At 51.7% G+C, this 26,474-nt stretch overlaps 2 protein-coding genes across 6 annotated transcripts in view; both read left to right on the forward strand.

Annotated features, from left to right (window-relative positions):
- AACS (acetoacetyl-CoA synthetase) overlaps positions 1–17,526 on the forward strand; it is a 79,013-nt gene extending 61,487 nt beyond the window's left edge. For 3 of the 5 annotated variants that reach the window (XM_054443498.2, XM_054443500.2, XM_054443501.2), the window contains 5 exons: positions 2,378–2,491; positions 3,553–3,678; positions 8,237–8,306; positions 8,988–9,046; positions 16,301–17,526. In XM_054443498.2, coding sequence (XP_054299473.1) covers positions 2,378–2,491; positions 3,553–3,678; positions 8,237–8,306; positions 8,988–9,046; positions 16,301–16,422 — 491 coding nt within the window. In that variant the 3' untranslated portion in view covers positions 16,423–17,526. Of the gene's footprint in view, positions 1–2,377; positions 2,492–3,552; positions 3,679–8,236; positions 8,307–8,987; positions 9,047–10,879; positions 11,083–16,300 lie in introns of all 5 variants that reach the window. The other 2 variants (XM_054443497.2, XM_054443496.2) reach the window with 1 other exon arrangement.
- Positions 17,527–25,654: 8,128 nt separating this feature from the next.
- Positions 25,655–26,474, forward strand: part of TMEM132B (transmembrane protein 132B) — a 522,146-nt gene continuing 521,326 nt past the window's right edge. Inside the window, exon 1 of the mRNA XM_054444267.2 lies at positions 25,655–25,804. The gene's annotated coding sequence lies outside the window, so the exon portion shown is untranslated. The remainder of the gene's footprint in view (positions 25,805–26,474) is intronic.

The following is a 26,474-nucleotide window of genomic DNA, read 5'->3' on the forward strand; positions in this document are numbered from 1 at the left end:
GACATTGAAACATGGCCACGATGAATGAAAACATCAGATTGCAGAATTACAAGGTGCGGTCATTTTTGCAGGTGGAAAACAGGTATATATGGATGTGTACATGCACACTCATGTATGTATATATATGGGTGTATTATATGTGGATTCCAAGAGTAATTTTTTTTTTTTTTTTTTTTTTTTTTTGGGACAGAATCTTGCTCTGTCACCCAGGCTGGAGTGCAGTGGGTGCAATCTTAGCTCACTGTAACCTCTACCTCCTGGGTTCAAGCAGTTCTTGTGCCTCAGCCTCCCAAGTAGCTGGGATTACAGGCATGTGCCACCAAGCCCAGCTAATTTTTCTATATTTTTAGTAGAGATGGGATTTCACTGTGTTGGTCAGGCTGGTCTCGAACTCCTGACCTCAGGTGATCCACCTACCTTGGCCTCCCAAAGTGCTGGGATTACAGGCATGAGCCACTGTGTCTGGCCCCCAAGTGCATTTTTTCTCATAACTTTTTTCTTAACATAAAGTGGTGCTTTAGAAAATGGTTCATGCACTTGGTAAAAAATTCAGAGTCCACAAAGATGTCCTCACTGCTGCCGCCCCCTTCCCCAAGGAAGCCGACGTCGATCCCTTCAGAGATGTTCTGTGCGTAGGTGAGCATGTGTGCTTGAGTGTGTGTGAGTGTGTGTAAATGGGGCGAGAGCACCCCATTTTTACACAGATGTAGTTTAGGGTATACACCTCAATTCCCCTTCACGGGACTTAAGAGTTGATTCCATTGCTGCCCATAGAAATCTTTCGGTCACTTTTTTTTTTTTTTTAAAGACAGGGTTTTGCTCTGTTGCCCAGGCTGGAGTGCACAGTGACGCGATCAAGGCTCACTGCAGCCTCCACCTCCTGGGCTCAAGTGATCCTCCCACCTCAGCCTCCTGAGTAGCTAGGACCACAGGTGCACGCCACCATGCTCAGCTATGTTTTTTTATTTTTTGTAGAGACGGGGTTCCACCATGTTGCCCAGGCTGTTCTTGAACTCCTAAGCTCGAGTGATTCTCTCACCTTGGCCTCCCAAAATGATGGGATTACAGGCATGAGCCACTGTGCCTGGCCTGGGTCACTTTTAATTTATTTTTACATATTTGTAGTTCTGATTTTTCTCCTTGTGATTTAAAAACATACTCTCGAAGCACCTCTTTAAGAGGTGCCATTTATACAAAATTAGCTGGGCATGGTGGCACATGCCTGTAATCCCAGCTACTAGGGAGGCTGAGGCAGGAGAATCGCTTGAACCTGGGAGGTGGAAGTTGCAGTGAGCCGAGATCGTGCCATTGCACTCCAGCCTGGGCAACAAGGGCGAAACTCCGTCTAAAAAAAAAAAAAAAAAAAAAAAAGGTGCCATTTGCCCAAAGCCTGAGGCCGACCCCCCCGCCTTCCTCCCCACTGTTGGTTCCTCGGCCTGAGGTGGGGGGTCTGAGCCATTCCCACCAGCAGGGTGAGCAGCAGGAAGGAGGTCAGGAGCCCTGCTCAACCTTGATGGTGGCAGAAACGAACGTGACTCACTCATTTTCTTGGGACACATCAGTCAGTGACATGAAATGGCAGAGAAGACATCACATTTTATTCTCTGCCTGAAGGAAGAAATAAAATCACACTCCATGATCTTGCAGCTGGGAACTTTTTGTTTGTTTGTTTGTTTTGACAGAATCTTGCTCTGTTGCCCAGGCTGGAGTGCAGTGGCACAATCTTGGCTCACTGCAACCTCCGCCTGCCGGGTTCAAGCGATTCTTGTGCCTCAGCCTCCTGAGTAGCTGGGATTACAGGCACGCGCCACCACGCCTGGCTAATTTTTTTGTATTTTTAGTAGAGATGGGGTCTCACCATGTCACCTAGGCTTGTCTCGAACTCCTTAGCTCAGGCAATCTGCCCACCTTAGCCTCCCAAAGTGCTAGGATTATAGGCATCAGCCACCGCGCCCGGCCACATTTCTGTTTTTCCAACCATTGAATCCACGTAAACCATGGCACTCAAGCCTTCCCATGTGACAGGTCCGTCTAGGCAGTGCCCGCCAGGTAGGTATCACAGGCAAAGCTTCCATTTTCTGTGATCCTGAGTCTTGAATTTCAGCATGACCACAGGAGGTCATTTACTTAGCGGATCCTCTGGCAGGAAGGCTCGGCTAAAACGTCAATCACTAGATGTGGGGGGGTTCATTCTAATTTCCATATCACCTCTCCCACTGCTCCCTGAAAAGATGCCCCACCTGTCTGGGATGTTGCAGTGTTTGTCTGGGAGAGTAGATATTTGTCCTCTTGGCACTTTCTCCTTTGTTGCTCACTAATTTAACACAATTTGTCTTGGGCTTCTGAATTTTGAATCTCCCTTTGCCATTGCTTGCAGGAGGCACCGACATCATCTCCTGCTTCATGGGCCACAATTTTTCTCTTCCTGTGTATAAAGGGGAGATTCAGGCCCGGAACCTGGGCATGGCCGTGGAAGCGTGGAACGAGGAAGGTGATGGCTCCACCAACTGTTTCTTTCTGTGATTAGGCGTGAGTTGGGAGCTTGGGAGCGTTCGGATATGTAACTTTGCTTGGTCATAGTTCTCCAAAACAGCCCTCGGAGGGGAGGCCCCTGTAACTTGCAGTGTGACGTCCTTTCCCCCCAGCTTGGTTTAACACCCACCGGGCTTCTGGTCCCCAGCCTCTGAGAGGTCAGGGCCGAGCTGGAGGACAGATGGAGAGCTGTGTGCTCGGGAACAGTGGGCAGGTGGGTGGTCGTTGCCCTGCATCTGAACCCTGGTGCTGGATACACAGGCAGTAGCCAGCTCTGAGCTTCTGAGGACCTGGTCATTGAAGGGATAGTCTCCCGCTATGCTGGGCCTGGCAGCTAGAAATCCAGCTGTGCTAGGAGGGGTGAGCAGGGCTCAGTGCACCTGCTCTGCAGAGCAATGTGGGAGGAGTCAGTGAAGCTGAATGTGCATATGTGCCCTGTGATCTGGGAATTCCACTCCCAGAAGACTTACTTGTGATCCATGCAAGAATGTTTGTAGTGCCCCATGATTTGTAATGGAAAACAAAATTGGGAACAATAGAAATGTCCATCTTTGGGAGGAAGAAACTCTGTGATCACATGTGGAGAATGACCAAGTGGTGAATATGAATGAACCAGAGTGAGCCCTAGTAGCCCAAACGAGCCCAGATGTCATGCTGAGTGAGCACAGGAAGACGCGGGACACATAGAAGGACAGTGTGTGTGTGTTCAAAGGCATGCAGAGTGACGACATATGCTATTCAAGGATGCGTGCGGATGGAGCAGAAATGTTAACACACATGGGAATAACAAATCACTACGTCCGAGACAGCGATTTTGGGGAGCACACAGGGAGGGGACTTCATCTGGGAGGAACGCATTATTAGGCTGCCGTGACCGGTGTGTGGGGCGTAGACCATCTCTGTACCTTTGTATATGTCTGGAATATTGCATAATAAGTAATAGCTTAAGAAAGAGAGAGAGAAAGCCAGGGTGTGTGGCTGTGGTGTGTGTTGGGCTTATTTTTAATTCTCCCATACCAGGAAAGGCGGTCTGGGGAGAGAGCGGTGAGCTGGTGTGTACTAAGCCGATCCCTTGCCAGCCCACACACTTCTGGAACGATGAGAACGGCAACAAGTACAGGAAGGCGTATTTCTCCAAATTCCCAGGTCGGTTGGAGAGATGCAGACAGAGCTGGCCAGCCTCTGCCTTGGCTGGGCCTTCTGTGTCTAATTCTGTACCATCGTGCCCCTCCCCTCTTCCTTCCCCCACCAGGGCTTAGAGAAGCTGCTTATAGCTCATTCCACCAGTGGGGGGATAATGAATTTTTGATCAATATCTTGTTGTCTTCAGCTTGAAGCTATCGTGTGCAACTGTAATCTGGTTTAGTTGAATCTCAGCCACCTCTGCCCAGAGCCTCTCGGCCCCAGCCCCTGCTGCTGGGAGCTGGCACGAGCCTCTGGTTTGCATGTGGGAGGGTGGAGGGTGCAGGGCCCACTCGCTGAAACAGGGTGATGCCTGCCTGTTCACGAGGAGCAGCATGGGGAAGTGGTGTCTGGCTCGGGTCTCTTCCTTCGTGTCTCTCACCATCATCCAGTCCTCATGGAGATGCTGGAGGAAGAGCGCTTTTGCAGTGGAAGAATTTACAACCCGACACGTCACTCTCACATAGACTGACACCCTTGGGTGTCGTCTTTTGAGTGGTGCCTTGCCCCAAAGCAGGGAAGGCTTTTATTTAAAGCTCTGATTCCTGCCTCCCTCTAATCTTATTTCATAAGCAGTCTCGAGTTATTGCTGCTATATAATTCATCGTTTAGCAAGCCTTCTGTTCCAGAGTTATTTATACTCAGTACTTGCTTTCTGCAGTCTCTCAAAAGGTAATGTGGTTTAGCACAGATCACGTATGGAGAATCAGAAGGTGGCAAGTGGTAGGATTTGCCAGGTATCCTTCCTGCCTTGCGTGTTTGCGTGTCACCGTTAAAGCCATTGTACCTGGAATAGTGCCTTCCTGCAGCAGTGTGGGGCATCCCCCCAGGGGTGGCTCAGCCTCCACTGCATCCCTGCTGCACCTATGCCCCACCTTGGCTCCTGCCGTGAGCAGCTGTGCAGACAGACGAATGCAGAAAAGCAAGAGTGGATGTAGAGAAACACTCTTCAGATGACCCTGAAGAGGAGGGCAGGGCCTCCTGCCTTGGGAGGAGAGGCCAAAAGGATTAGAATCTCAGCTTGAGGATCCATCCAACAAATGATGGCCCTTCATCTTCTGTAATATTGCTCTTTGAAAACTCTCTTTTCTGTCACTTTTTTTGTCACATGTGCAAGGGTTCATGTGATAGATGTCTCTCAGGATTAATTTCAGAATAATCTTTTTTTGAAACTGATATTCCTTCTTGGAGAAGACAAGTACTTTGTGACGTGTTATATTTCCATTTTTGCCTTGGCTGCCAGGAAACTCAGAGCTGAAATCATTGCTTTGTTTTTGTAGTCCTCTTACCTTTAGAGTAAGATTTTTCTTCTCTTTGAATAATCCTATCATGAAGTCAGTTTTAAAGGTAGCTTCCTCCGATACTTCCTGGGTGTAGGTGAGAGATATGAATAAATATGGAAAGACAAAGGCAGATCAGATAATGAGATCTGAAGCTGTTTATCATGGACAGGGTGAACATAGGCTGCACTTAGACCCCTCCTCAAGCACCAGCGCTGAGAGATTCTTGGGCTGTATAGGAAATGGCGTGATGGCAAAACCAAGCAACAAGAGCAAGCCTTCCTTTCCACAACTCAGAGTGGGTTTATGAACATCGTTACCTTAAAAAATGATGCCAGGTGAAAATGTAAACAGGCCATGTGCTGGTATGGAAAGATACCCAGGATGTTAGTAAGTGAAAATGAGAGTTTAAGAACAGAGGACGTAGCATCCCTTTGGTGTAAATTTTAATTTTTTTATTTTAGAGACAGGGTCTCTGGCCCTGGGCTGGAGTGTAGTGCTGTGGTCTCCGCTCACTGCAGCCTTAATCTCCAGGGCTCAAAGGATCCTCCTGCCTCAGCCTCCTAAGTAGCTGGGACTACAGGTGTGTGCTACCATGCCTGGTTAATTTTTGTATTTTTTGTAGAGATGAGGTCTCTCTATGTTGACCAGGCTGGTCTCGAACTCTTGAGCTCAAGCAAGCCTCCTGCCTCAGCCTCCTCAAGTGCCAGAATTACTAGCATGAGCCGCCACACCCAGCCTTGTGTAAATTTTAAAAAGGAAGTATATATGTGTGATTGTGTGAATAAATGAATAATGAGTGTGAATAAGGGCTTATATGAGTGGTGAGATTATGAGCCCATTTTGGTTTTCTTTATGGCTTTTTATTTTTATTTTTTGAGATGGTATCTTGCTCTGTTGCCCAGGCTGGGGTGCAGTGGCACGATCTCAGCTTCTTCTGCCTCAGAAGTAGGCAGAAGTAGCTGGGATTATAGGTGCGCGCTACCACGCCCAGCTAATTTTTGTATTTTTAGTGGAGACGGGGTTTCACTATGTTGGCCAGGTTGGTCTCAAACTCCTTTGTGATCCACCCACCTCGGCCTCCCCAAGTGCTGGGATTACAGGCATGAGCCATCAGGCCTGACCGCTTTTTATTATTTTTAAAAACTTAAAATTTTAAAAGAAAGTAAAAGCAGACTTAAGATTTAGGTCATTGCAGATGCCACATTCCAAACAGGCCTGGTCTGTTATCGGCAGTCACCTGTTCCCACCGTATTTCCACTTTCGCCTCAGCTCCCAGGAGACTCGAAGCTTAAGTCAGTGCCTCGAAGAATGAGAATGATCTAAATCTGTTCAGTCTGCTTTAGAAAGGAAGACTTTGTTTCTGCGGCTTTGTTTTGCCATCAGGCCACTTCCTCTGTGGTGCCCTGGAGCCAGCCACTAGTGGATTCCTCCTCTCAGCGTGGCTTTGCAAGGGATCAAAGTGTGTCGGGGAAGTTTCCACAAAAAACATTTCTTCAGAGTGGATTTACATCCTCCTTTTTCTCTGCATTTCCGGGGTCTCAGTAATTAGGGCACAGTACTACAGATGGCCCAGAAAACCCAGAAATTTCCCATCCGATTAAAGGGAGATCTAACTCCAGGCAAACAAGACTGTATGTTGTTGCTGGCACTGAAGTTCCAGAATGAGGCAGGATTCCCAGGTGAGCGGCACCGGCTTGCAGCTCTCATCTTCCCAGGTCTGCCATTCATAAACTCATTTTGCTGAGTAGCCATACAGGTGTGGCCCTGCAGAAGCCAGGCACATCAATTGCAAGCCTAGGAGTGGATTTTTTTTTTCCTTATTTGTGTATGTGAATCTTTTCAAAGTCCAATGAGAAAGAATTGGTTTCATTCTCTAGCTTGGGGAGGCGGGAGGAAAGACCTGAAGGCCTGCAATTCTGTTTTTTTTGCATTGGAATAAGTAGCTTAGGGCTCATTTCATTCTCTTCAGCTGCCTCCCAGGGACCACGCACTCCTGTACACAGTCCCCTTGGTCTTCGTCCCCATAGAAGGCTTGGTGGTGGCTTGTGGCAGCGTCTCCTTCACGATGTCACATGAACGCGTGAATAGACTAGGTAGCTGTTGAGTCATGAGCTGTTTGGGTTAGCTCTTGCCACAGAGTGGAGAAGTGTCTCGAGATTTGGGAGGGAGGAGATGCCTTCCGAGGCTGCCGCCCGTCAGTGAAGACACAGAAGCTGGCTTCTTTACTGTTTTCCCTTCCCGGATCGCAGGAAATCTTCGGGGCGTTATTGCAGGAGGCCAGCCTGCTGCTGAGGCAGATGACTTCTGGCATTACAAAACGGCAGAGATGCGCTTTTGATTACGGCCAGCCAGTTCCCCTCAGTGTGGCTGATCAAGGGCTGGGGGGTGGGTGTCAGCAGGAGGCGGCCCCCAGCTGGTTAACTGCTCCCTTGGTGACTCTCTCGGCTGTGTTGGTGACTCTCTCGGCTGTGCAGCTTCTCTTCACTGTTTGGCTCCTGGGTGGAGGATGTGGCAAAGGAACCTCTCTCCTTAGAGGCTGCATCCAAAGCTGGGGTTTGATCCCTTTGGTCCATCAGCTTCATGGTGCCACCCCAGCACGCAGGCCTTCTCTGAACAGCTGCACATGTGGCCACTCACGTAGCCTGCTGACACTGTGTTGCTGTCACCCCTGGCTCTTTCCTCTTCCCCGTCTCCTCATCCCCTGGGTTTTACCTGCTAATCGGCTCTCTGTCCATGTGGCTAATGCTTTGGTTCAAGCCTGCATGACTGGGACTGTTGCAGTAGCCTCCTTCCTGGTTATGAGCTTGTGTATTCCATTCCAAGATCTGGCCCCAACCTCTGCACACCCTGTGCCCTCCGCTGCCCCAGCCACTCTTGCTTCCCAAGACATGGCTTATTCTTTCCTGTGCTACACTCAGGGTTGTCTCCAGACACTCCTGTTGACCCCCAGTGGCCTGGCCGAGCTTGGTCCTGCCCTCTGTGAATTCCCAGGTCCTTGCTGGTGCCTGAGGAGCTGTGTTCCTCCTCGCCGGCTGTGTCAGAGCTGCCTGGGCAGCAGCCCCACTAGAGGGCATGTTCCTTGGGGCAGGAACAGTCTGGCTCCCTCCGGCCCCCAGCCCCACACCAGACCTGCCTCTGGGCCCCAGTGATGTCTGCGGACCTACACCCAGCTTCTGTCCAGGCAGCCTGTCACGGCCCCTTCTCCTCGGGATGACTGGGCGCCTCTGCTGTCCTTGCAGGTATCTGGGCTCATGGCGACTACTGCAGAATCAACCCCAAGACCGGAGGCATCGTCATGCTTGGCCGGAGGTAAGGGCTGCGGAGTCGGATTTTCTTCCCCAGAGCCCCACCTTCCAGAGGCATGGGGGTGGGGGGAGGAAGCGCTTTCTGTAAAAGTCAGTGACCCCCTTCCTGGGCACCCCACTCCACTTCAGCACCAGGGTGTCCACACCACCCACACCTCTGCTGGTGTCTGGGACCCCCCAGCCCCCACCGGCTGGTGCGCCATGCTTCCCCTCCCCTGTGCCCATGCACACACCATTCCTGGGCCTGAAGACCCCCTCCGAGGAAGCATTGTCTGCTCAGTCTGCAACATGGCTGACTGTCCCCCATCTTGGACCCTTCCTGTGTCATTCCTGGGGCGGGGCATCTCTGTGCCAGCTTCCTTCCCGATGGGGTTCTCGGGTAGGGAGTGTCAGGATGGGGGTTCCACAGCAAAGGCACAATAGCATCCACACCTGCAATGGGGGACACGTGTGCAGGTGGGAAGGGAGTGAGATGATAGATGTTCCTGCCTCCCTCGATGTAGAGCTTTAACCTGAGAGGGAGAAAGAGCTGGGTGGCAGGGCAAGGAGCTGGGGAGGGGAGTGTCCGTGACTAGTCCTGGGGGATGCCATGGGGAAGTGGGGGGTGACTGCCCTCCCATGGGACCCCTGGGACTTGCCTCACTCCAGAGCTGCGGTGCGGCCCTGACCTCGTCTCTCTTTCCAGTGATGGCACACTCAACCCCAACGGGGTGCGGTTCGGCAGCTCGGAAATCTATAACATTGGTACGTGCTTCCCCTCCCTGAGCGTTCTCCAGTCTCCAGGAAGGAGGAGGGTCCTGGCGGGAGCCCCAGGGGCCCTTTCCAAAGGCCCCACCTTTGGCATAACTCTGGCCCCTTGGTCTCTGGTGTGACAGTGGACGTTTGTGAGCCTGACCTCCTTTCCAGAACATACCTTGCCCACACTGCCGTCCTCATAAAACCTCAAATGGGGTCTTTAAGGTCCCTTTGCCCATCCCCTTCCTCATTATAGCTCATCCTCCTGGTGAGCTCTGCCGGGCTGGTTACTTGTGTCTATTTATTCTTTTTTTTTTTTTTTTTTTTTTTGGAGGCAGAGTCTCGCTTCGTCACCCAGGCTGGAGCGCGATCTTGGCTCACTGCAACCTCTGCCTCCTCAGTAGCTGGGATTATAGACATGCACCACCATGCCCAGCTAGTTTTTGTATTTTCAGTAGAGATGGGGTTTCACCGTGTTGGCCAGGCTGGTCTCGAACTTCTGACCTCAAGTGATCCACCTGCCTCGGCCTCCCAAAGTGCTGGGATTACAGGCATGAGCCACCACGCCCGGCCAACTTGTGTCTACTCTTTATGGTTGAAGAAACCAGAAGCACAGAGAGGGTTCAGGATTGCTGAAGGTCACACAGCATCATGCAGGACACCAAGCACAGAGAGTGTAGGCCTGTGGGTCTCACAGCTGTACAGTGGAGTCACCTGTGGGCCTTCAAACTCCCCGGCCCAGGGACCCAGACCCAGCCCAGGCCGTAGAGTCAGTCAGGTGGCCTCGTACGCTAGTGCTTCGGTCAGAGTCCTAAACTTATGTCAGGGTCATTTGTGTGGCCAGGGTAGACAAATCCTGATGTCTGATTCTAGCCTTTGTTCCTCCCTCCAGTGGAGTCCCCACCACAGGCACCTGCTTCCTTTTTATTTATTTATTTTTTTTTGAGACAGGGTCTTACTCTCTTACACAGGCTGGAGTGCAGTAGTGTGATCTCAGCTCACTACAACCTCCGCCTCCTGGGCTCAAGCAATCCTCTCACCTCAGCCTCCTGAGTAGCTGGGTCTACAGGTGTGCACCACTATGCCCAGCTAATTTTTGTATTTTTTGTAGAGATGAGGTTTTGCCATGTTGGCCAGGCTGGTCTCAAACTCCTGAGCTCAAGTAATCAACCCACTTAGGCCACCCAAAGTGTTGGAATTACAGGTGTGAGCCACTGTGCCCAGCCACCTGCTTCCTTTTTTGGGAGGCCGACAGGGTCTCACTCTGTTGTCCAGGCTGGGGGGCAGTGGCGCAATCATAGCTCACTGTAGCCTCGACCTCCTGGGCTCAGGCGATCCTCCTGCCTCAGCTTCCCGAGTAGCTGTGTCTCCAGGCGTGTGTCACCATGCCTAACTTAGTTTTTAATTTTTTGTAGAGACAAAGTCTCCCTATGTTGTCCAGGCTGGTCTCAATCTCCTGGACTTCAGTGATCCTCCCACCTCAGCCTCCCAGAGTGCTGGGATTACAAGCGTGAGCCACCATGCCCGGCCCTCTTTTTTAGCTTGAACTAATTTCTCATTAAGTAAGGCCCACACCTGGCCTCCTGGTAGACCATCACCCATCCTGCCAAACTGAAGCTCTGTCTGCCTCCCCAGTGATGAGTTTTCTTCCACTTGTGAGACGGCTTCCTCAGCAAATGTCCCTCCAAGGCACTCCTCCCGGGTGGACTGGGATAACACAGGCACCCTGGTAGGCTTGGGGGTGACCCAGCCTGCCCCTCCTGCTCTGCCGGGTTGCTGTGAGGCCCGACCCCACACTGAGGGGCCCCCTGCATGAATGTGCACCCTCTCCTGTCTCCACAGTGGAATCCTTCGAGGAGGTGGAGGACAGCCTGTGTGTCCCCCAGTATAACAAGTGCAGGGAGGAGAGGGTAATCCTCTTCCTGAAGATGGCCTCCAGGCACGCCTTCCAGCCTGACTTGGTTAAGAGGATCCGTGACGCCATCCGCGTGGGCTTGTCTGCGCGACATGTGCCCAGCCTCATCCTGGAAACCAAGGGCATCCCGGTATGGCCATCTCCCGCCAGCGAGGAGACCGCAGCCATCGCCCCACGAGCCCACACATTGAGGGGCGCTTACATCTGAGCAGCTTGCTGGTGCTTTATATATCGTTTGTCCACGTTGCCTAGCAACGCCATCCTCTCCCTGCCATCCTTTTTCCTACCCTTCCTGAGACTGCATTTAAAGCAACTTCTGCTAAATACCCATGTTCGGAGGGTTAGCGGGCCCAGCCCTGCAGGTCCAACTGGCTTCTCCCTGCTACCCCCTGGTTTTAGTGTATTCTCAAAATTTTTAATGAGAACATTAATTTTAACTTTTTATTTATTTATTTATTTTTTTGAGACTGAGTCTCTCTGTCACCCAGGCTGGAATGCAATGGCTCAATCTCAGCTCACTGCAACCTCTGCTTCCCAGGTTCAAGCAGTTCTCCTGCCTCAGCCTCCTGAGTTAACTGGTAGCTGGGATTACAGTCACATGCCAGCATGCCTGGCTAATTTTTGTATTCTTAGTAGAGACGGGGTTTTGCCATGTTGGCCAGGCTGGTTTCCAACTCCTGACCTCAAGTGATCCACACACCTCAGCCTCCCAAAGCGCTGGGATTACAGGCGTGAGCCACTCTACCCAGCCAATTTTAACTTTTTAAAGTGCTGCTAGGAGCCATTGCTCTTGCCTTTTAATTTTAAGTTCTGCCGGTACGGACAAGACTTGACTCTTTTTAGAGGCAGGTCTTCCTAAGGCTGTGTCGTCATCCCCCAGCCCCTGGCCCCAGTAACTCTGCTTTGATTCTAAGTGGGGGAGAAGGAGGGTCACCCAGATTGGATCACAGCTTTCATTTGCATTGCTTACAAAATGGATGCCCCGCAAGCTGACAGAAGCTGCTGTGTGTGTGTGTGTGTGTGTGTGAATGTACACAATTTAGACAGTGGCAGGCTGTATTTGAAGCCTACGGAATGGCTGTTCATTAAGGAGAAGATGGGAGCAGATACTCACTGGGCTCCCAGGGGAAGCTGACTTTGATGTTGCCCGGGAGCAGGGCTGATTCTGTGAGGTGTAACCAGAGACAGGATTTACCAGGAGAGGCTGCTTCCTGGAGAATGTTGAAATATGTGATGCCATTGACTTTGAAACCCGTAGATCATTCTCTTTGCCTTAAAAGTTAATTTCAACATCTTCAAAACAACCTGTCCAGGAGTGGGGGCTGGGGAGAGCGCTTGCAGCACGGCCACGGCGTGCAATCCCTGACCATCCCTGGAAGACTGATTCCTACTTGGGACCCTGTGCCTCCTCCTCCTGGTGCCTGTCCACATCTGCGCTGACTCCCACTCGGGACCCCTGTTGCTCCTCCTCCCAGCACCTGTCCACATCTGCGGTGTTGGTTGTTTTTTGTGGTGTCCACATGTTTCCTTTGCGTTCTGGTTCTGCGTGGGAAGAGCCCTGCAGCTTGGGGCTTTCCATCCATCTCTTTCCTTTTCTCTTTTTTTTGGTTGGTGACTCTTGGCGGCTCTCTGTGGGGCCACTGGTGCTCTCCAAGAAGGTAATTCTTGAATCAGTGACCCTTATTGTCTTTTTCTGATGAGGGTCTAAGGTTTGCCTTCGGTGAATCAGTGCTGTCTCATCTGGAACATTTTAGGGAACTGGAATTTGCATTTGTCCCCTTGGCTTTATATTATTGAAGAAGAACTTGGGTCTTTTGCTGCCAAAACAGTTATTACCAAACCATATTTGATCACAAGAGTAGTGGAACAATTTATTATGAAGGGCGAAAACTCAGCACGTTTCTTTCCCCAGTTGTCCTGGCTTTTGTGGGCTTGCGGCCAGGGTGCCCAGCTGGGCTCTGGGCTCTTTCTCCAGATTGGGTCTTCTCCTGGGTCCATTCGGGAAGTTATTTGGAGGGTTCTTCCAGATTTTTGAATGTCCTTACATTTTCGAGCCCTGGTGGCAGGCTTAGGAGAGGATTTACCTCTTTTATTGCTGAGCTAGGGAGGGGCCCAGCCTCCACAGGGAGGTGACACGGCATGGCCCCAGCCTGCCCATTCAGGAACTGTACCCACTTCAGGGTCAGAAGAGGACAACTGAGATCTCATCTGCAAAGTCCTGGGGCCTTGCTGAGGCAGGAGAGCCTGTTGCAGGTCTGACCCTTCACATGTTGCTTGTAGGGAGTGGGCTACCCTCCCCTCACCACCCCGAGAACAGCCTGAGCCCGGGGCGCATCCAAGCGGTGGGAATAGGCGGCGGCCCATCTCTGCCTCTGCATGGAGAGACACTGCCGCTTCTGTTCCCTGGGAAGCCAGTGCCATTTTCAGCATTTAGGGGGTTCCTGGCGAGGGCTCAGGAGAGATCTGGGCCCAGAGCCAGCCACACTCCTCGTGTTGAGTAAGACTCATCCCGTCTCTGACCTGTGACACGAGGAGAGGAGCCCCTCACCTGCCCACCACAGCTCAGGGTGGTGATGCGGCACCATTGGAGTGAGTGGTCCCAGGGGACTGGGGAGGCTCTGGCTGGCGTAGTCCTTGCTGCCAGCCTTCACAGCGGGTTCTCTGAGGGTCTTTATGCACAGGGGCTCTGTCACTTAGCCCTGGCCCCCCCCCCCCCGCCCCTGAGGCATGACTTTCGGCAACTCAGCATCCAAGCCCCAGTTTCCCCATCTCTAAGATGGGTTGACAACAGAGCCTCTCTGGTGGGTGCCGTAGGCCACAGGATGCCCAGAACGCAGTCCCCGTGCCTCTGTTTCTGCGCTGCCTCCGCTCACCATCAGCCTTCATTCGGAGTAGGTGTGCACGGCACGCTGTGCCAAGCCCTTCCACACACCTGATCTCAGTTGCTCTCTGTGCAAAAGTCAGAGAGGCTTTCCCTGCATTTCCTGTTTGAACAGTGTCCTGGCCTCCATCTTTAGCTTTGACAGTGTTTATTGTGGGTGTGCTAAGGGTGAGCTCTTGTGTATGTTCACATCTTTCTGGTGGAGTGGAGGCCCCTTGAGGACAGGAACCTTGTGGGTCTACCTCCTTTTCTTCAGAGCTCAGCTGACTGCCTCGCAAACAGCAGGTGCTTTTGGTGTCTGGTGAGTGAATGGGAGGTGGGGAGCTGGTCCTGTAACCCTGGTGAGGCGGGACAAGCTTGTCTTCCTCACACCCATCTTACAGATGAGGAAACCCAGAGAGATGAGGGGTCTTGCCCAAGGAAGGGGTGTCCATAGTCAGCTCTGCCTTCTGCTCACCCAGAATAAAGACCTGGGGACCCCGCGAGGGTCATGGCCAAGTGGAATGGACTCCTGGCATTTGAGGGCTTCCCGACTGCAGCCCTCAGGCAGCCATGGCTGTCCCAAGTCCAGCGGGCCTTTGCTCGGGTCATGGCTGGGATGTCTGGCCCTTCCTGACAGGAGGCTGCTGGGCTCCTGTCCACTTGGGGAGGCCTCGTGCAGGAGCCGGTGTGGGGGCGGGCAGGGGAGTGGTGGCTTCTTCCTTTCTCTTTCCCTTTCCTCTACCTTTCCCCTCTCCCCAGAGGAAACAGTAGCAGGATTTCTTTCAAGAGGATGCTGCTGTATTTTGCCAGCGGGTGGAAGGTGGCGGTATTAGCTCCCGTGAGCTGCACGTGGACCCCCGTGTGAAGCGCAGCGGGGCACGGAACAGGCGAGACGTTTGCGTCTCACAGTGGGAGGGCCGGTGACACCACATGAAGTGACAGGCAGGCCCTTGGAAGCTGGCGCTTAGATCCTTAATTAGTTCACACGTCGACTGAGTTTTCAAGTGAATGAATTTGAATTACATCTCAGGTTAAAAAAAAAAAAAAAAGGCGCCAGTGATCAAGGGCTCGTTACTGGGCTCTGTTGCTCCTGAAGTTTCCTAGCCCACAACACACCAACACTGCCAAGGGCTTGTTTGGATTCAAGGTGAAACACATGTGTCATGAATCTTAGAGGGAGCTCTGAATGTTTGGAAAGGGCTCGACTGTGAGAAAAAGTAACACACCGTCCCGTGCAGATGGCTGGCTCCGAGGAGGAGTTCATAGGAGCCTGGGGACGCTCTTGCCTCTAGTTCTAGGAAGCTGGGCCACTTCTGAAGTAATGGCAATAACTAGTCTTTATCATAGAATAACGTGATAAAATATATAGAGAAGTAAAAAAGTATAAATAAAAGTAAAATCATCATAAAACATAGTAGCTAGGCACTTCTGAAGCTGTGTGTGCGCTGACTCATTCACCCCGTGACTCACAGCCTTACAGCCTAGGTGCTGGCACCCCCCCTTTCATTCGAGGAAATGAACTCAGGTTCAGGAATTCACCCAGCATCCCCCAGATGGGGTGGCAGGAGCCACATCTTCCCTGAAAACTTTCTTGCCCAGGGTGCCTGCTGGGATTTAGGAATGGTCTGTGCCTGTATTTTTATCCTGGTCAGGCTGACCCTGAGCCCTGAGAGAGATTCTTTTTTTATATTCCCATCTGGAATATGCACTGCCGGGGTCAGTGGGGTGTCTGGAGGGCCCTCTCGAGGCCAGCTTGGATGTGACACGTGTGGTGGGTCCCAACGGGGCCCAGTGGAGTGTGCAGCTTTAGAAAAATGAACATCCTTGGCCGGGCGCGGTGGCTCACGCCTGTGATCCTAGCACTTTGGGAGGCCAAGGTGGGTGGATCACGAGGTCAGGAGATCGAGACCATCCTGGCTAACACGAGACCATCCTGGTGAAACCTCATCTCTACCAAAAATACAAAAAATTAGCCGGGCGTGGTGGCGGGTGCCTGTGGTCCCAGCTACTCAGGAGGCTTAGGCAGGAGAATGGTGTGAACCCGGGAGGCGGAGCTTGCAGTGAGCGGAGATCGCGCCACTGCACTCCAGCCTGGGCGACAGAGCGCGACTCCGTCTCAAAAGAAAAATGAATATGCTCATGGTAACCTCGGGGCAACTTTGAAATAGCCTCAGTTTCTCAACAGCCGTGCCGGGGGGCGGGGCGGGGTGTGGAGAGTGTTAGAGTTGGGTTTCAGCACCAGTCCTTGAAATTGCCTTTCAGAAGAATAGGTTTTATCCCCCAAACCGAGGGGACAGTGGTCAGTTCAGCGTACTTCGGTGCATGTTTGCAGACCTGGTGGGAAGAGAGGCATCTTAGAGCTGAGACCCATTCACTCTTGGCGCTCCAGGTGGAGCTGGGCCTTTGGGGCCTGGATATATCCAGGGCTGCGGATATTCCCCCCTTCAGGTTTAAATGTTCTTGTTTTTCTACCTTTCCTTCGCAGTATACGCTCAATGGCAAGAAAGTGGAAGTTGCCGTCAAACAGATCATCGCTGGAAAAGCCGTGGAGCAAGGAGGTGCTTTCTCGAACCCCGAGACCCTGGATCTGTACCGGGACATCCCTGAGCTGCAGGGCTTCTGAGTCAGACTGGCTGGCGTGTCACTTAGCCTCACCTGTGTGCACTGTAACTTTTGTGTGCTCAAGAAATTATATAGAAACCTACAGCTGTTGTAAAAGAATGCTCACACCAAGTGTTCTGCAGGCTTGGGGAGGGATCGTTTCTCTGTTTTGTTAAATCTGGTGGGTACCTGGATCTTCCACACACTGGAGCGGGATTCTGGCCTTCAGAGACCAGGAGGGAGTGTCTGGGCCGCACATGTGGCACTGTGGTGAGAGTGTGTGTCTTTGCACACACAGTGCAGCGGGAACGGTGGGGCTGGCTGGTGCTGAAGACAGACACACTCCTGAGCCAAGGTCTTGTCTTCAACCTCCCCCTCCTGTTGTCCCATTTTGCTCTGTGAAGGTGCAAATCCCTTTCTTCCCTTCCCATCTCAGGCTCTCCTGTTTTCCCTCAGGGTCCAGTATGCCTTTGAGCTTTAGCTGTTACAAAGGAACCCCCATGATTTGACACAGCTTTTCACAGCTGGCTGCTAGGACCGGCGGGCTGGGTGCTCACGTGTGTCTGTGTCATGGATGGAATGCAGGCCCTAGAGGACCGTGCGTAACCCGTCAACCAGAGCGCGCCTCCGGGCCAGCTTCCCTCCAAGGAAAGAGGGGATTTCATACAGGATCTCTTTATTGCACAGACTTTGAATGGCTTTACATGTTTCTAATGTGAATTAGGCGTGTGAAGCACTGGGTGTCCACCCATGTCCCTCATGGGTGAGCCCTCCAGCTGTGAGCCCAGGTTAGCGCGGTCACCGAGGGTCCTCACCAGGAACCGCATCCATGTGCTGCCTCCACCTGAGAGTTGCTAGGGGGTTCCTGTCGAGATCATGTCATCAGCACCCCTAAGTCAAGTCACGGGTTTGCATAGCCAGGCAGTTGGTATGTACCATTCAGTTCAGCATATGAACTTGTATCTGTAATCTGATGTTCATTTTTATATTTTTTGAAACTGAGCACAATGAAATCCTTTCTTGAATCATTTTCCTTTTGGATTATAAAAATATGGGGGAAAGTGCTATGATGAATTTCATGCAATAAATTTATACGTGTGTGCACATGCACCCATGCTGTGTGTGCAGTGTGCTTGTGTGTTTTCTCTGGAGGGGGGACTGCATCTGCGTGTGTGAGGCTGGTAGTGCTTGTGCGCCTGCCAACAGCTGTGCCCTGGAGTTGTGTGGTTCGAATTGTTGGGGGCACTTCCCAGGGCCCTGGTACTTACCCACATTCCCTTGTGACCAACGAGGAGTGCTGCTCAGTGTGCAACCAGCACCCTGGGCTCCCTCCACCCTGAGATCCCCCAACACCCAGCGCCAGCCAGGTTTCTGGCTCCTTTCTTGTCATCGCAAGAGCTGCGTGTCACTTGGGTTGTGTGTGGCTGCATGCCACGGGATCCAGGCTTGGCCCAGCAGCGTTTATGGCTCTCACATCACAGGAAGTTGGAGGCAGTCCATTCTCCCGGGGCCGGGCAGCAGCTCCACAGTGCAGCAGTCCTGGCTCCTGTCTGCTGCACTCTGCTGTCCTCAGGATGTGGCAGTCATCATCTTGGCCCTGCGTGGCTGCCCCACCTCTAGTCTTTCATCCGTGCTCTAGGCAGGAAGAAGGTGGGAGTGAGAAGGGGGCTGGGTAAAGGCAAAAAGCTGCATCTCTGGAGTGTGTCCCTTTTTATCCGCAAAATGATGGCTTTTCTGGAAAGCCGGCAGCATCTGCTGGGCCTCACCAGCCAGCCTGGGGACACGTAGCCGCCTTCGCTGCAAGGGCATCTGGGGGTCTGAGTATTTCAAAGAGGACCCGTTCCCTTTTTTTGTGAGTTTCCGACAGCTGCTGTAACACTTCCACAAAAGGCAGTGGCTTAACACAGCCCCAGTTTATTACAGTCCTGGAGGTCAGAAGTCTGCTGTGGGTCTCACTGGGCAGAAATCAGGGTGACAGCAGGGCTGTGTTCCTTCAGGAATCTGCAGGGCAGAATCCATTTCCTTGCCTTCTCCCACTTCTAGAGGCCACTGTGTTTCTTGTCTGGTGCCCTGTTGACTTCAGCAGTGGCCGGTCACACCTTCCTTCCACCGTAGCTCTCTGACGCTGACACTCCCACCCACCGTGTCCACATGTAAGAACCCCCTGTGATTGCAGCAGGCCCACTTGAATAAGGATAATCTCCCTATTTTGATATGTGCTGATTAACAACCTTAATTGCATCTGCAGCCCTCACTCCTCACGACGTCTTAGTCCATTTTGTTTTGCTGTAACAGAATACCTGAAGCTGGGTGATTTATAAGTTAATAATTTATTAAGGAGTTCATTTGGTTCATGATTCTGGTGGCTGAAAAGTCCAAGACTGGGCAGCTGCATCTGGTGAGGGCCTCATGCTGCTTCCACTCAGGGCAGAACATGGAGGGGGAGCAGGTGCATGCAGAGATCACACGGTGAGAGAGGAAACCAGACCCTTCAACAGCCACACCCTTGGGAACTAATCCGTTCTCACGAGGCACAAGGGACGGTGAGAACTCACCCCCTACAGAGGGCATTAATGTATTCAGGAGGGATCTGACCCCTCCCAACACTGCGACATTGGGTATCAATGTCAACATGAGTTCTGGCATATAGACAAGCCACATCCAACCCACAGCACCATGTAACCTAACGCATTCACAGGTTCCAGGGATTAGGATGTGGGTATCTTTGGGGGGCTGCTACTCTGCTGACCTCACTTTGCAAACACAGTCTGGGTCCTGCTGGCCGAGGGAGAAGTGGATGGTGGTTGTTGGGAGCAGCAGGGAGCCCTGGTTGATGACACTTGGGCTGGGATTGTCCTCCCCTGTGAGTGGCCCATGGGCCTTAGGGTTCAGGTCGGGCCTGGGGCCTGCAAGGTCCTCTCCTCTCACCGGATGCCTGGAGATTCCCTTCATGTTGACAGTGCCTGAGGAGTCATTACAGCTTAATCAGCGTGCCCTTTAGTTCCAGCAAGACGGCCCGGGCTGAATAAGCCCACGCGTCCTTATTAATAAGCACTGCCGGACAACTTCCTTAATGAGGGACAGATGGTCTGGAACAACAGCCAGTTGAGTGCACGTGGTGCTGAGCCTGCTTTTGACGTTCCTTGGCCCGAGTATCACTCTAAAAAACCCACCACCTGCCGGCCAGCTGCCTTTTCATCTCTGAGATGGCCGTGGGCTGTACCGTGCCTTCTCATCTTCTTCCAGCTCCCTACCAGGCCTGTCCCATCAGGAGCTTCTGAAGGCATCAGGCTCTGCCACGCAGCCTGGCTAGGGCTGCCAGGATTCTGCTATCTCCCACGGCCAGCAGGCCTCTGAGCAGCTGGTCCTCCTCCAGGCCCTTCCTGCCCACCTCCAGGAACCTTCTCCAGGCTGGAGGCCTCCTTCTCACGCTTGGGCTGCCCAGCCCCACCTTCTCGCCTGGGAGGATTCTCCTCAACTGGAGCTGAACCGATCAACTCCAGCTGCAGGCAGCCACCGACCTGTCCCCGCAGTGGCATCTGAGCCCTCTAGGATAGGGCCCAGGTTGGCTCACTCATCTGTTTCCCAGACAAAAGGCCTGAAACCCACACGCCTTAGAAAAGGCATCTTCCTGATGTCGCACCACCCCTGTCACCATGGCTGTAGGTGAACAGAAGAGCCCCTTCCCTCGAGTCTGCAAACGCCCAGGAGAAGGGCTCATGGGGAACAAAACTCCCTTTGAGGACCCAGCCACATCCTATCTCATGATGGACTCAAGCCTTCAGAGGGAATGTCACATGCAGATTTATGGGGGATAATCTGCCACTAAGTTCAAGCTGGGCTGCTCTAACAGGTGCCCCCAAATCTGGCTCAATCAGGAATGTGTCTTCTTTCCTGTCACCACTCTGAGGTGAATGGGTAGGCCAGGGCCGGCAGGTGGCTTTGTTTTGCAAGGTCACCCAAGGACATGGGCTTCCAAATGGTTGCTGCCTCCCTTGGTGTACAGCTCTTGTCCACTTGGAAGATGTTGGCTCACCATAGTCACGGAGGAGGTGACCTAACATTCACCCTCACCCCCTTGGCCACAACCTTGTCACCTGACTGCACTCAGCTGTGTAGGAAGTGGGGAGATGTCCTGTGTGACGGCTACCCTCCCAGAACTCTAGTGGTGGGTGCAGATGGCTCTATGACAAGGAAGGGTGGGGAATGGTGATGGGGGACAGTTGCAGCCCCTCTCACAGGAATGAAGGAATCTGGCTGCTTCTGTGCCTGACTCCATCTCTCCTGGGTGGCTGCTGCTTTGCTTGAGCTGGGATGGGTTACCCCGCTGGGTCCTGCTGCCCAGGAGAGATGAAGAATCAGCTGGGGTGAAGCGTGCATGTGCACGTGTGCGGAGGTGATGCTGCTTGTGTTCGAATCTCTGTATTTTGAACGGTAGACTGTGAGGTTTGTGAGGCAAACACATCGGTTTTTACACCACTTTGGCCTTAAGTGTGTATGTGAATGTATGTGTATGTGTGTGTGAACATATGTGTGTGAATATGCGTGTGTGTGTGTGCCCTTAAAGCTGAGATTGCATGTCTATCAAAACCCGAAAGAGCCAGGCACAGTGGCTTACGCCTGTAATCCTAGCACTTTGGGAGGAGGCCAAGGCAGGAGGATTGCTTGAGTCCAGGAGTTTGAGACCTGGTTGGGCAACACGGTAAAGACCTGACTACAAAAAAACTTTTAAAAATTAGCTGGGTGTGGTGGCGTGCACCTGTGGTTCTAGCTACTCAGGAGGCTAGGACAGGAGGATCACTTGAGCCTGGGAGGTTGAGGCTACAGTGAGCTGTGATTGCACCACTGCACTCCAGCCTAGGTGACAAGAGCAAGACCCTGTCTCAAACCACCCCCCCCCAAATCCCCAAACCCCAAAGAACAGAGCTGTGAGGATGTCAGAATGTAGTTTCTATTCTAGTTCAAGTTGAATCCTGAAAGCCCAGTGCCCATTCAGACAGGCAGGCAAGCAGGATGATTTCCCTGTTCTCATAGAACAGTGACCAACTTCAGCTGCTCACGGCCACAGGACCTCAGCCTGTGCCCTCAGTGGTTTTCAGTTCAGTGACGCTCTATGTACCAATCAAGTGGCTTTTCTTCGGTGTTCTGCAGAGCCAGGGGACCAGGTACTAACTCATGTGTCCAACGGATATATCTGTGCTTATCCTTGGGCCCAGTGATCACAAGGGTAGTTGAGCTCTTTGCACCATAGAGGGTATGCCTTGTGGAGGGGGACAGATGGCCACCAGGAGACAAGAGGAGGTCTGACGGGACAGGATGCTCTTTAGCCACAGTGGTCGGGGGGCCTCCCTTAGGTGACACTGAAGCCGCAGCCTGGGAGGCCTGACACTGCACAGGATGACCAGCCAGCCAGAGGTCCCGAGAAGGGAATGAACTGAACTACAGGAACAAGAAAGGCTATTTGGAGAATATGGGGGTGTGACGGCTACTACTGAGTGTCAACTTGATTGGACTGAAGGATGCAAAGTATTGATCCTGGGTGTGTCTGTGAGGGTGTTGCCAAAGGAGATTAACATTTGAGTCAGCGGGCTGGGGAAGGCAGACCCACCCTTAATCTGGTGGGCACAATCTAATCAGCTGCCAGCGAATATAAAGCAGGCAGAAAAACGTGAAAAGGCGAGACTGGCCTAGCCTCCCAGCATACATCTTTCTCCCACGCTGGATGCTCCCTGCCCTTTTACATCACGCCCAAGTTCTTCAGTTTTGAGACTCGGACTGGCTCTCCTTGCTCCTTAAGCTTGCAGACAGCCTATTGTAGGACCTTGCGATCATGTAAGTTAATACTTAATAAACTCCCCTTTATATCTATCTATATATCTATCTTTATATCTATCTATCCTCTTAGTTCTGTTCCTCTAGGGACTAATACAGGGGGCAAGAAAGTGGGAGAGGAGGTGGGATCGCAGTGCTGGGCATGGACCACATTCTAAGGGCGCCCAGAGCAGTGACATCATTGGATGAGCATTTGGAGGATCGCACCGAGGGCAGTTTCTTTTGCTGGGCTCAGTAGGGGCAGCAGGTGGGTCTGCATTGGGCGCTGGCTGGTGAAAGCCCAATGGCTCCATGACATCGGCTCACCAGCTTCCTCCTTCCCTTCTTGCTCTTCTCCTGTCACTGTGCCTGAGCACCATGTGTGCACAAAACAGGAGAAGGGTTCTGACCATCCAGCAGACAGGCAGTGAACACACAGCAAAGATGATCAGGAGACTGTCTGACTAGGCCTCAGAAGCCTAAGCTGGCTTTGATGAGCTGAGATTCTTTTTCTCTGAGCCATGACTGCCTTTTAGATTAGTGCAAATGATTTCTAAAAGCTTCCTGCCAATTTGTGTCCAAAGAGAGTCATAAGCAAGTAAAGGCCTGTTAAGAAGGTGTTTAATGGCCAGGCATGGCGGCTCACACCTGTAATCCCAGCAATTTGGGAGGCTGAGGCAGGCAGATCACCTGAGGTCACGAGTTTGAGACCAGCCTGGCTAACATGGTGAAACCCCATCTCTACTAAAAATACAAAAAAAAAAACCACCCACAAAAATTAGTCAGGCATGGTGGTGCACAGCTGTAGTCCCAGCTACTCAGGAGTCTGAGGCAGGAGAATCGCTTGAATCCGGGAGGCAAAGGTTGCAGTGAGCTGAGATTGCTCCACTCTACTCCAGCCTAGGCAACAGAGTGAGACTCCATCTCAAAAAAAAAAAAAATAAAATAAATAAAAAAGGAAAAATTAAAAAAAAAAAGCTGTGTAAGACACATTACAAGGGGAACTCTGGCTTTGTTGTCATGGTTTATCCCGTTGGAGAGCACTCTTGGACATCACAGTAGTAAATTGATGGTCTACTAATTTCATTAGATGACTTCCAGGGGAGAAACAGGTGTTAGTCAATTCATTATGCTCTGGGACTATTTCCAAACGATTTCATCTTGGGACTCCCTCCTACTTCTTTCTTTCTCTCCCTGGCTCAAACAGTGAGATCACAAGTCATGTTGGGTTGTTGGGAGAGTAAAAGGGAGTGGTTGTCAAGTGGCACCACGAGGCTTGGACCAGTTTCCATTTTGCAGGCTCTGTGCTTATCAGTCTCACCGACCCTGCTCACTATTTACCTGTGGTGCCTGGTTTGCTTGTTTTTGGCATCCACTTTTTTTTTTTTCTTCAATCATGAGTAGGTATTTTGTTGGCTACTAGTAACAGAAACCCCAACGCCAACTGGCTCAAGCAGAAAAGGGGTAATTGGCTCACCATTTTGAAAACTCCAGTGCTAGGATTAGCTTCAGGTGTGGCTGGATCCAGAAGCTCTGATGACATTATCAGTGTTCTCTCTCTCCAGCTCATCTCTGCCTTCCTCTGTGTTGACTTTCTCAGATGGACTCTCCTCTCTTGATGGCAAGATGGATTCTTTCAGCTCCAGGCTTATGTCCTCACAGTGTTAAGAGGGGAAGAAAGATCCCCCCCGCCCCGGTAGTTTCAACATGAGTCCCCATCTTGAAGCTTATTGGCTATTTGGATCATATGACCAAACCTGAGCCAATCACTGGCCAGGAGGAGGAAGTATGTTGATTGATTAGGCCTGGGTCATATAACCCCTTCAGGTGTGGAACCGGCCGCACACGGTAACAGGACTGAGGGCTGGAGAGGTGGGCCCTGGACGGGCAGGTGGTTTCCTTTAAGAAGTAGGAGGCTGCAACCAGCCCTGTTTCGTTTCCTCTTTTCACAGGTGCTGGCCCCTTCTCTCCTTTCCTTCCATGCCTCTTCTTTCTCTCTGTAGCCTCCTTGTGCCTGTCTCCTGCTCCCACCCCAGCACAACAGAGTCTCGGTCTGTTTTCCACTGCTAAGTGTGTGATAATTTATTATGCAGCAATGCAGCACTAACACACTCAGCCAGTGGCCCAGGCCTCAGTGTGCGGCACACTCTACTTAGCATGTGAGTTCTGTCTTCTCAGCCCCACTCCGGTCCTTGAGGGTGGGAATCTTCCTCCTTTATCTCCTCTGTATCTCCCACCCCTCGGTCCTAACTACAGAGTAAGGGTTCAATAAGGTGCTCATTTGAATTCGACATAGCACTATGTCAGTCAGAACTCTTCAGATGCAAGTGACAGAAAGCCATCTCTCATCACTGGCTTCAGGCACAGCAGGATACAGGGCTGGGTCAATGTAATCAGGATTGAACATCTCTCATGGCATCTGTATAGGCAGTAGGGCATAGTGGTTAAGACCGTGGGCTCTGGAATTGGGTTGCTGGATAAAATACAGGACACTCAGTTAAATGTAAGTTTCAGAAAAACAATGAATAGCTAGTTTTTCAGTGTAAGAATGTCTCAAATATTTCATAGGATGTGTTTATACCAAAAAAGTATTTATTGTTAATCTGAAATTAAAACGTAACCAGGTATCCTGAAGGTTTGTTACATCTGGAACACTATTCTGGAACCAAGTGCCTGGATGTGAGTGATGGCTCTGCCTCTTCCTGTGTGACCACAGACAAGTCACTTAACCTCTCTGAACCTCCTTTCTCCCATCTAGAAATGTGGGGATTAATAATACTATGCATCGCAGCTGGGTGTGGTGGCTCATGCCTGTAATCCCAGCACTTTGGGAGGCCGAGGCGGGCAGATCACCTGAGGTCAGGAGTTCGAGACCAGCCTGGCCAACATGGTGAAACCTCATCTCTACTAAAAATACAAAAATTAGCCGGGAATGGTGGCAGGCGCCTGTAATCCCAGCTACTTGGGAGGCTGAGGCAGAAGAATTGCTTGAACTCAGGAGGCAGAGGTTGCAGTGAGCCAAGACTGTGCCATTGTACTCCAGCCTAGGTGACACAGTGAGACTCCATCTCCAAAAAAAAAAAAAAAAAGAAAAAGAAAAGAGAATACTATGTATATCACGGGGCTGTGATGCCAGTGAAATAACCATGTTGCCAATAAAATAGTGCTGGGCATATAGCAGGTGCTCAATAAATGCTATCTCCTATTATTTTATAATCTCTCCTTCCTTCTTTCTTCTGCGTAGGCTTCAGTCTTTGTCTTTTTGCCGAAGTTCCAACAAAAGGCCTGAAGAGGAGTCCCATTGGCCTGGCCCAGGTCATGTGCCTATCTCTGAACCAATCATGGAGACCAGGGGAATGGGAGGTTCTGATTGGCAGCACCTGGATCATGTGACTGCCCTGAGGCAGGAGGAGAGGCCAGTTCAACCAGAGACACGTGACCTGAGCTTGGGGCATGGAGGTGCCTCAGGGGAGGATAAGGGCTCCGAGGCTGGAGGGGGAGAGGATGGATCTCAGGCATGACAAGCACCTCCACCTAATAGCAGTCATGGGGCTTTTGTGAAGAGGCAGAATTCCAGGTGAGGAAGAAGTGCCGCGGCTGAGTTGTGAGCTTAGGTCACTGCCTCATTCGCTGCTTGACTATGGATGGCTTACCAGGGCTCCCCAAGCCCCCGGCCGTGGACCAGTTCCAGTCCAGTGGCCTGCTGGGAACTGCGCCACACAGTGGGAGGTGAGCAGCAGGCAAGCGAGCGTTACCGCCTGACCTTTGCCTCCTGTCAGATCAGCCGTGGCATTCGAGTCTCTTAGGAGCGCAAACCCTGTTGTGAACTGCAGGCGTGTCAGGGATCTAGGTTGTGCGCTCCTTATGAGAAGCTAATGCCTTTCATCCTGAAACAATCAGTTCTCCCCATGGAAAAATTGTCTTCCACGAAACAGGTCCCTGGTGCCAAAAAGGTTGGGGACCTTTGCCTCAGGCAATGAGGTCCCCAGTGATGGTGGATGCATGCAAATCAGTAAGACAGGCCTTGTTTTGGGCGGTCGGAGAATTGAAGAATTGCCTGGCTCTGGCCTGGAAGAGTTCCCAATCAGAATTAAAAAAAAAAAAAAAAAAAAGTTTTTCTGGGTCTGCATGTTCAAGGGTCACGAAGACAAATGAGGCTTATTTGCACAGAATGCAGATGAAAGAATTGGGTTTTGAGGATCAGTGAGATTTAAGTGGGAGGCCACCTTTTGAGGAGAAGCAACCCC

This window comes from Pongo pygmaeus, chromosome 10, assembly GCF_028885625.2.
Source record: "Pongo pygmaeus isolate AG05252 chromosome 10, NHGRI_mPonPyg2-v2.0_pri, whole genome shotgun sequence".
In the NCBI taxonomy this organism is placed as follows: Eukaryota; Metazoa; Chordata; class Mammalia; order Primates; family Hominidae; genus Pongo; species Pongo pygmaeus.